General features: G+C 31.4%; 1 protein-coding gene across 1 annotated transcript in view; it reads left to right on the top strand.

Annotated features, from left to right (window-relative positions):
• The window catches only part of LOC132731734 (protein draper-like), a 52,727-nt gene extending 42,613 nt beyond the window's left edge, over window positions 1-10,114 (top strand). Inside the window, exons 8-11 of the mRNA XM_060717984.1 lie at window positions 6,502-6,639; window positions 6,872-7,009; window positions 9,428-9,565; window positions 9,878-10,114. Of these exons, the coding sequence (XP_060573967.1) occupies window positions 6,502-6,639; window positions 6,872-7,009; window positions 9,428-9,565; window positions 9,878-10,062 (599 nt within the window). The 3' untranslated portion in view covers window positions 10,063-10,114. The remainder of the gene's footprint in view (window positions 1-6,501; window positions 6,640-6,871; window positions 7,010-9,427; window positions 9,566-9,877) is intronic.
• The last annotated feature ends 1,178 nt before the right edge of the window (window positions 10,115-11,292 follow it).

An 11,292-nucleotide genomic window follows, 5' to 3' on the forward strand; every position in this document is an offset into this window, starting at 1 on the left:
TATTACACGAATTCAACACCTTATCATGATAATATTATTTGTAGAATAACTTTTAACGGTACATGAAATTGGTAAATAATTCCGTCGTATCTAAGAAAATATTGATTATATTTACTCACGGGAAATAATAACTTTATTGCGGCAAAACTATTACATAGATTATACTTTAGAGTTAGCTGTCTCTGTCCTGTTTTTAAATATTTTACTGAAAATACTTACATGTCCTCGTTAATACTATTCGACACATTCTAAAAGAAATCATTATTTCACGAATATGATAGGAAATGTGTTTTTTTTTTATAAAGAGTGTGATCTAGGTTCCTTTGGATCAGGATGTTTGCATAGTTGTCACTGTTCAGACAATGAAACATGTGATCAAGTGACAGGGAAATGTCAGACACCTGGTTGCCTTGCAGGATGGAAAGGCGAGGCATGTGCGGAAGGTAAGTCGTAACTAAATGGTTAAAACACTCTCTTTGTTCTTCCGACTTTAATGTCAAAATAACATTCCATTATTTGGGAAAAATCAATTTTTTATGCCCTTTATTATAATTTCACCGTCCGCCTGACTGTCGGTATATCTGTCTGTTTGTGTGTGCGTCATATACTTACACACAATTTGTGTCCGGACTGTACTGTGACAAATGTCTATCATATCATGGTGATATGTTGCCTCAAAGACCCCTGACCCTACCTGAAAGATCAAAATCACACCTTCAGTTTGAAGGTTCACATTCTCATAATTACAGTATAAAGGTACACACATTCGTGTCCGTAATTGTAATATTGTCATGCGTGGAAGGATTTTTAATTAACCTAGGATATATGTCTACCACGTCAAGACAAAGTGTCGCGTTTTAAACCCACGACCCTCTTGGTCGATCTCATTATAAGTTTGAATGTACTCATTCCCACAATAAGACTTAATACACATCCGTATCCGGCCTGTATCATTGTCATGCATTGAACTAATAAAATATAAAGTGTCATAAATGTCTACTACATCAAGACAACCTGTCGTCTAAGACCTGTGTCCCTACCTCCAGGGTCAATGTGGTAAAATGCTTAGAATAGCCCTTCATTTTATAAGAGCAGTTTTAAGAAAATAGTTACTTTTTTCTCTTTCCTTTTCATAATACCTTTCTGAAATACTTACAAAACTTTTTTCAGGGGGATTCGTGACTTTTGCATGACAGTCCTTGTTGTAATTATTATTACAGTAATACTTTATCGGAAACTATAGATCACTTTACCGTGATAATCGTTTCACAAAAGAATATCATGGATATCCCTATATGTGTATGTGTAATTCTTAATTATGTAAATATTGCCCTGCTTTTATAATTGCTTTGATTGAACTCTTATGTTTTAGTCCCCCTATCGATTTACCGGAGGGGACTTAAGGTTTACCCTCAGTCCGTCTGTCCATCCGTCTGTCAGTCCGTCAGTCCGTCTGTCCACAAAACTGGATCCCGGGTACTGGAAATATTTTTATGAAACTTGATATATGGGTAGATGGCAGTATGAAGATTTTGCACGTCTTTTTTCTTTTCTTCCGATGTTGAAAATTCTGGTTGCTATGGCAACAAATAGACTGAAAATATGGTAAATTTTACACATAGACTGGATTTAGTGATAACGCAAACAGTACTGGAAATAATTTTATGAAACTTAAAATATAGGTAGATGGCAGTATGGTGATTATGCACGTCTTTTTCTTTAATTATGTTGAAAATTCTGGTTGCTACGGCAACAAATAGACTGAAAATATGGCAAATTTTACACATAAACTGGATCTAGTGATAACGCAAAAAGTACTGGAAATATTTTTATGAAACTTGACATATGGGTAGATGACAGTCTGGAGATTATGCAAGCTTTTTCGTTTTTCCCTATGTTGAAAATTATGGTTGCTATGACAACAAATAGACTGAAAATATGGCAAATTTTACACATAAACTGGATCTAGTGATAATGCAAAAAGTACTAAAAATATTTTTATGAAACTTGAAATATGGGTATATGGCAGTCTTGAGATTATGCATGTTTTTTCTTTTCTTCCAATTTTGAAAAAAAAATGCTTGCCATGGCAACAAATAGGCTTAAAACATGGCAAATATAACAATATTTGTGATTAGTCAAAAAGAGCTTAAAATTTTTATGAAACTTTAAATATGACTTGTATAAATGGTAGTATGGAAATAATACACATCATTTTAATCTTGACTATAGGGAGTATATTGAAATCTGTCATACTTAACAAACGTCGGCAACCTCGACAAGATTTCTGATTCTAGTTTTTCAGCTTTTTCACTATAAGTTTTTTATTTCTTAAGGTATTTATTTCAAACTTTAAATATAACTTTCTAGTCATCAATCACATCATATGTGACAAGGTTTTATAACTCTAGAACAAAAAATATTAGAATTGCCTCCCTTGATCTTAGAATTTTCATGAAAAGTTTCTTTACTGCTTAATGTATCTTCTCTAAAATTCATATATATGTTTCTTATTATCACTTAAATCATGTGTGGGAAGGTTCAATACTCTAGCAAGACTATTTTAAGAATTATGTCCCCCTTGAACTTAGATTTGTTTCGAGAAATTGGTATGTTTTACTCCAACTTCTTCATTACTTATAGAATTTACTTCAAATTTCCACATCATGCTTATATGACAAGGTTTATGAATCTAGCATACATATTACCAGAATTATCTTCTCCAAAAACTTTGAATTTTTCATATTCATTTTTTCATTTTTTAACATTCTTTTACTTCAAATTCAAAATAAACATTTATTATGAACAGCTTCATTACTAATTGTTATTTGTTAACACTCACGTCATGTTTGAAGTCTTGCATCTTTATTTCAAGAGTTATCTCCTCTTTAAGAATTTTGCTTTTAAAAATGTTATATTTTGGTAACAGGGATGTTTCAAAAATTAATTTTAGAGTGTCCTTCAGTCTGTCTGTCTGTCTGTTCATAAAAACTGTTTCCCGAGATCACTTTAAAAGAACTTTTCCAACAAATTTACTTAAAATAGAGAAAAATTGAAACATTAGTGAATGGCCAATGGCCCTTCAGAATGTTGCTGGGGTTCTAACCGGTAGGTGACTTATGGATTGCTTGCAATACTATGATAATTGCTTGCTAAAATAAAATAGTGGAAGTAATGGTCTTGTATTTTCATTTTCGACACAAGGCATTTTGTAACATTTTGTTACATGATAAAAGTATAATATGTTTCACATTACTTATAATTAAATATTTTTCTATAAGAGCATAAATATGATTCTAAAACATTTAGGTAAAATTATATTACCATTGATTGATGCAAACACTAATATGCCCCTCATTGTATTGTATTGATATGATGAAATTATATATTGTGTCAAGTGAGTGGCTTATTTTCTAAACCAGATTGTTATTCTTTACATGTGGATTTGGAAATTGATAACACTTCTTATTTTTGTACTTATATTTAAAAATTTCAATGTTCTGGTTTCAAAATCAGTCAATCCTATTTTTATTAAAACATTCTATTGAACCTTTGTTTACAGCATTTATTAGAAATAACATTTATTTGATGTCGTTCTAAACATATATCATCGTGTTATAAATCAGTGGTGAACTCATACTGGCCTTGTTTTTTGACTGAAGACAACTGAAAAAGCCATTTTGGCCATACACACGGCAAACCAACGACCCTCTCCAAAATTTTGGTGTTCTGACAATCGAGCGAACGGCATTTTCGAGATAGAGTGGAAAGTCGGTGTAAACAGCTAATTATTAGCAATGTTTATGTTGTTGTTTTCTAAGTCATTAAGTTTTTTTTCAAAAACAGTTACGTTGCACGCACGTACTTAAAAAAATTTTGTTCGCGTACGGACATTTTTATAAAAAGGACATAGTCGTGTAAAAATGTATTAAATTTGAGTAGGGAATTTTGATAACGGTATGTATAAAAGGATTTAAAAGTCAGGACCAAAAAACTTTATTTAATTACGGCAGCTTAGGTAACATTCATGATTAGGTTTTTCATATAGTTTATGAAACACTTTTTTAAAAACTGCATTAATAATATATTTTTCCGTCGGTTTAAAACCCAAGCATTCTATCGTTTCGTAAACATTTTTTAACAGTATTGTTGTAAATCTCATTAAATATTGTTTATAAGTTATGATATGAAAAGGAAAACCACTCGATAACACTCAGGTTCGTCATGCAAATGTAGACTAGTATAATAAGCTGGTGTATGCTTTATGTCCAATATTTTCAGTGCTGCAAATTGAGCACCGTTTAACCCGGTGCTAGGGGCGTTAGTGATGTTGCAATTTTTCATTATCCCTCATGTACAGACTCAATCATTTTTTTTTTTTTATTTATTTTTTTTTTTCAAAAACATATAAACACAATCATTCACATTAACATAGAAACTCCACACAGAAAAAAAAAGTAAAAACAAAACAATACCGAGTCTGCAATTTTTATGTAATTTTGTTGTGATTTATGCTTCCATGGGATCACACTTTATCCAGATCCTTACAATTTTTCTACTAATTGTCCGACCTGAGGTTGTTGGAACTTGCAGACCTGTTTGTAAATAAACGACCATTAAACGTATAAGTGGGGTTCTTATATTTATCCTGTTCGGATAGTTACTGCACGATTACTAAGTCCGAATGTTATTTACATACCGGGATGGCGATTTGAAAAGAAATATTCATTTTTAATTATACGTACTGTATATCGTTTCTCTTACAAATGCATGTTTTGTTCTGGTTTGACATTTTCGTATAAGATTTTATTCTTAAACACGTTTTAACTAAAATTAACAAACATTGTCATCAACTTTTATAACTGACGCTCATTTATCTAATGATTAAAGTTCCCGATACAGCTAAAACTTTGGTAACTTTCAATTCCATCGGATACAAACATAGAACAAAAATGCTTTTAAAGATATTCTATGCTTAAATTTGATATTAGAAAATACTGATAATTGCTTCACAGTTTCTTTGTAAATATAATATAAACATATTTTGACATAAAGTAGATATGTTGTGTATAGAACTCTAAACACTATAGGTGGTCACAATATGAACATATAGTGCCAATAAGTTTAAGAAAAGACCAACTTCACTTGATGCAGCTTCCCATACATTGTTTTTTTCTTCTATCTTTCCGTCAAATTAGACATATTCAGAAAGCATTTCATAGATTTCAATACATTTCACTGATTAAAATATTTCACTCAATGATGAAGTTAAGTATATTTTTAATACAGCGCACGTCTAAAATTATTTGTATTGTTTCAATTTTACAGTTGATGCATCACGCAAACTGCTGCGTGTCGTGATGTCAAAGAAAGCTAAATGTATAAGTATACTCTATTAACTTGGATGTTTTTTTCATAGGATGTTTCTTTTTTACAGAATGTAATCATGGGAACTTCGGTATTGAATGTAACCAAACGTGCCATTGTAAAGACAACACAAGCTGTGATCATATAAGCGGACATTGTGATACAGGATTGTGTGATCCGGGCTGGTTATTACCTACATGTAGCCAAGGTGAAATAATTCACTTTGATATTTATTTTTCTCCCATTTTAAACATCTGCTATATCATATTTTCAATGAAATTTATCTACAAACTAGAATAAAAGGTCCCAAATGTGAACATCATTCATTTGAACTTAACCGGTATGAATCTATAATAGCATTCTTAATCAATCACGAAACCTTTATGTTATATCTGCTTAAAAGACTGTTGTTCAAGTACAGGTTGAGCTATTGAATCATATGAAATGTGAACATTGCTAACCTATTTATAATTTACTTCATTTTTCGTTTAGCATGTGGCCATGGAAGATTCGGACAGAATTGCACTTCGGTTTGTCATTGTTTAAATAATGCAAGTTGCAATGCAATATCCGGAGAATGTCACAATGGTATATGTGCCCCTGGATGGAAAACTCCTAGTTGTGATAAAGGTAAAGATGTAAAATTCAAAAATATTGCTAGATCTTTTTTTTAACTGAAAATAAAATTTTGTTTAAGCATGCACGTCCACAAATACTACAGGAAAGTAAAAATTGCTAATTGTTTTTTTTATTTTGATTTTAAGCATGTGACATCTGAAGATTCGGACAGAATTGTCATCCGTTTGTCATTGTTTAATAATACAAGTTGTAATACAATATCTGGAAGAATGTCCCCCCAAAAAACAATGGTTTATGTGATCTGGAGGCAGACTCCTAGTTGTGATAAAGGTAAAGAATGTAAAATTCAAAAAAACTTCTAGATTTTTTTTTTAATGGGCAATATCTTGCTAGACACAATCGGGCTAAAGAATAGCAAAACTATAAAGGAATTTCTAGTCACTTTTCTGTGTGTATGTCTGACTTATGTGCCTCAGCTTGATCCTATTAAGAAATTCCCAATCTTATGTTTTTAGTCAGAGCAGTTCCTTAAACATTTGTTTTCAATTTTTATAGAATGCAATCATCGTTCATTCGGGTATAATTGTTCATCTACTTGCCACTGTCTTAACAATACAAATTGCTACAGTACAACTGGGACCTGTAATACTGGATTATGTGACCCTGGTTGGCAAGGACCAAGATGTGATCGGGGTACGGATATTTAATATTTATTTTTTATACTAGTTGATTATAATTTGTGAGTTTTAAAACCTTTTATAAAATGTATTCTAAGGTACTTTGATATAGAATTGGATTACTTTATCCATGATATATGTATCGTTTGACTTCATCTTCAGTTTGAATTGTATTTGTTTACCTACTTACTACTATTGTTAACGGTTCAGCTAATATCCAATTTTTATTAATTTTATTAATATTCTAGTTTGTGATCATCGTACATTTGGTTTTAATTGTTCCTCAACTTGCCATTGTTATAATGGCACAAGCTGCAACAGTTCTACGGGCGATTGTGATGCTGGTTTATGCGATTCCGGTTGGCAAGGTCTTAGTTGTAACGCAGGTATTCATATTTTAATTAAACAATTTTCTTATTTACCGAAAAAAAATCTTTAAATGTTTCTAATCATAGCAATGCAAGAAATATTATCTTATATGCGTTTTTTTTTTGTCATACTCCATATGCAACAATCCTCGAAGATATAAAAATGTTCCATGTTGAGTAGATGATGTTTTAACATTATTTATCATACACAAGTAACCACACAATATGCACACTTTATAATTATTTATGTTATATGGGTGGTTTCAACGTGCATGCAATTTAATAATGGTAAACTGTCAGAGCTCATGTACAGAATCGATGAAACCGAGTCTGCAATTTTCGTATGAATTTGCTATATTAAATGCTTCCGAGGGTTCACCTTTTTCAGATATTTATACTTATCAGTCTGCTGCTACAACATATCTAGCGCTCATTTACTCATTTAAGGATGGGTTCAGTCAGATTTTACATCTTAAATTCAAGTGACATTCCCTGTAATGAATGAGCACAACAGATCAAATCATTTTATAATTGCTTCCGGTTATTTTTTTAGTTACTTGAGTGTCCATTATATATTGAATATCTTGTATTCTTATGGCAATGGTCTTGTTGCAACAGTTGTTATATGATAATCTATATATTTTCACAGATATTTCTGCCATTGTAATACATTTACCTGTTCTAGCTCAGTAGCAATATCAATATTCGGACTGTTCTTTGCCTTCTGTATTATGATTTATTACAATTTAATGATGTTCCGATTTAATTTGTCCATATCATAATATATATGACTTACTTTCATCCATGGCGTTTGATTCAAAAATAGAATTGGCGTCTCCTTTACCATTTTCCATAAAAGTACAAATTCCGTTTTTTTCTGTTTAATTTTCTGACTAATTTCTTCTAAAAAGTACTCAAAGTATTCATTTACGCCCGTATTAAACATTCCTTGTGTCGTTTTTTTTTAATAAAACGACCCAGTCACATGAGTCATATAGCTCTCTTTGCTCATAGTTTTTAGAAAATAATATAGTTTTCTTCATACAGCTTTGAATTGTAACTAATAAGTCTCTATTTTTTTTACTCATTGCTGAAATTAGGTCTCAACAGACGGTAGGATTTAGCTGTACAACACTTATTTGAGATAGGATGTACACTTTTCAAAGCAATACATAACTTGAATTCAGACCGGAAATCTATATTGTATGAATTACCAGATTTCCGTCCAAAACATTCCCATCGAAAAAACCCCCAAACAGAACTATTTTTTTTTAGGGAAAAAAAGTGTAAATTTTTAAAATTTTGTTGGTATTGCCCAAAATTAAAAAAAATTAAATAAGGGGTAGGCCAAAAGAAATGGGGGGAAGCTTTTGGAATGCAATGTTCTTGAATGAATGACGTAACTGAGCACCCTAAAGCCTCTTCTGTATTTTGATCTCACGATGAATTTTTTTTCTGCATGAGTAATGATCTCACGATGAATTTTTTTTCTGCATGAGTAATGATGGAAACTCCTCCATTTAAAATAAATAAAATAAAAATAATTCCATAATCATTTTCTGAGTAATTTGGTTTTCGAACATGCCACCATTTGTGGGTTTCTCAGGTGTTTTTCAACATCCGTTTTTCTCTATTTTACTAATATGTTTATATTTTAGCCCTAATTTGTCAGGGGATAAATGGAAAATATGTCATCTGTCATCGTAGAATGTCTGAACAACTAGAATTAAGAAATAGAACATGTCCTATCCTATAAATCTAGTATTAAGTTGTACGAATTCAAAAATTAGAAGCCTTCACACATTAAGATTTGCTTGTACAGCTACGTTTTTTAGTTGATGTTGTACTTCAAAATCTTACCGTCTGTTGAGCCCTTAACATAAATACATTAAAGTTACATGAATGATACAAAAACAAACATTTACAAAGATATATAGGGCAAATGGGTCGGGCTACAAGTAATGACAACATTAGCAACAGCCCTCCCCACAACGTCAGTATTTATGATACCATATTTATTCCGATACTTTCATGCAATTATTTTTAAAGTTTTAAAGGCCAGTGACGAGGAGTATAAAATTATTATGTTGTTAATTGACCGATAACTCATAAAATTAGGAAAAACTCCTGTATGAAATTTACGGGGAAAAATGTTAATGATAATAATAATGGAAAGAATTTTAAAAAACGGCACTGTCTCCAACTATTAAGGAAAATATTAACAAGTGATGAGACAAAAACATACGAAAAAAAATTTTAAAGGCAAGGGAAAAACAACAACAAAAATACACCATCCACTGCCAAACCCCCTTTAATGAGAGATATACAGTTATAAACATATACAGTAATATACAGTTAAATACCGTTTGGTGTCGGTAATGAAATTCTATTCATTGGCGTCCTTGTCGTAATGATGTTCAACTTTACTTTATCCAGTCTGTAATCATCGAAGATTTGGTAAAGCTTGTTCATCATCATGCCATTGCCTTAATGATACCAGTTGCAAGAGTACAACAGGAGAATGTGGTATTGGCTTATGTGATCCTGGTTGGCAAGGCTATAGTTGTGACAAAGGTAAAAACATATATTATGAATTGTTCAAACATTCAGGGATCATTATTTTATCAATTACATTGTATCGTTTTGCAAAATCATAATTATTTGAACAATTGATACCTGTTAAGAGTTACCTAAATTATATACCAATGTACGTCTATGATTTATTTCTAACTGATTAAAGGATCGATGTCCGTTTAATAAATTGCCTGATCTTAGTCTGCAACATTTAAGTTGACAAGTTTTGCGCCTCCTAGGTTCCCATGTTTCCTAGACCATTATAATTTATTAGATATAAATTATTTATTCATAATATCTCTTTTTTTGAAGTTTGTAGCAATCGTCGATTCGGTTTTAATTGTTCGAACACGTGCCATTGCTATGATAATGCAACTTGCGACGAAACGACGGGAGTTTGCACAGGTCCTGGGTCCTGTGAACCTGGTTGGGAAGGATCAAGCTGCAGCAAAGGTACACCAATATGTATATTTTTTCACAAGTCAAAATTGACCTGAATGGGTAGTTCTATCACCAAAACAATTATTTTACAAATAGTTATTTCACATTTATATACGTATTTATTGATACAAAATGGTACATGAAATATTATTTACAAGCAATTATATTAAATTATTATTCATTTAATATATAAAGAGCTATTATAATTATTTACTAAACATTCAAGGTTTTTTAGATGAATTCAAATTAAAATCATTAAAAACAAATCTTATTTTAATTCAAGTTTAATATCTCTATCCATTAAACAAATTCATTTGGCCGATATAAAGACTGTCAATGTCACCGCACTTGATAAATGATTTACAAGCACCCCGTCCTCTGGTAAGTAAATGTTTTGTTGCTTTATGAATATTCGGACCTTTAAAAGGTCAACATAATATATTGTGGACTACAACCACAAAAGTCATAGTTATGAATATGTCACCTCGGACTCTAAAGGTCAATATATAGAAATGACAAAATTAAAGGTTACAATTATCCGCCTGTTGAAACAGCGAACATTGACCTTTTCTTAGAAAAGATACATTGTGTTATGTACCACTCCCCGACACAAACCATTGAAAATGATATTGTCACATGCACCCTTCATTGCCTGACCCTGATATCTAGGTAGATAGTCAATGTTTCTTTCAATAAATAAAATGTATTTATAGAAATAGCTCGCTGATCATAGGAACTCGGAAACGGGACCGCAGATTGCGCTGCACATTTCCGATCATGTAACGTTTCTTTTTAATGTTTCTCCTACAATTAGATGTTTTTGTATTATCCTAGTGTACTACGGCCACAAAGAATAAAACATTAATTAAAAACTTTCTTTAATTAGGATGGTAAAGGGCATGACCTACTAAGTCATTGTTATGAACACAACGTTTGGCTTTTAATATGATCCAACATATTATGCTATCATAATAGCCCAATATTTCGGAATTGTCAATGCACTTTCTAATAAAATCAAGCATATTCGAGGGGTTCTACTTGCACAGTTACAGTATATGACGGATGTCACTCTTTTTTAATATACCGTAACATTTGACTGATATTTTAGATAAATACTTTATTTAATTAATTTTCTTTTCAGAGATCAAACTTTTAATTAATGTGGATCAGATGTCTAGTAGTTGGTTTTTCATTGCGCTTTCTAACAAAATCAAGCATATTCGAGGGGAGTAACTCTTGTTAAACGTTGCAGTAAATGGCAAATGTCTCTCCTATTCTTTTTTAAA

Source organism: Ruditapes philippinarum, unplaced genomic scaffold (assembly GCF_026571515.1).
Source record: "Ruditapes philippinarum isolate M1 unplaced genomic scaffold, ASM2657151v2 ctg2334_1_1_1_1, whole genome shotgun sequence".
Classification (NCBI taxonomy): Eukaryota; Metazoa; Mollusca; class Bivalvia; order Venerida; family Veneridae; genus Ruditapes; species Ruditapes philippinarum.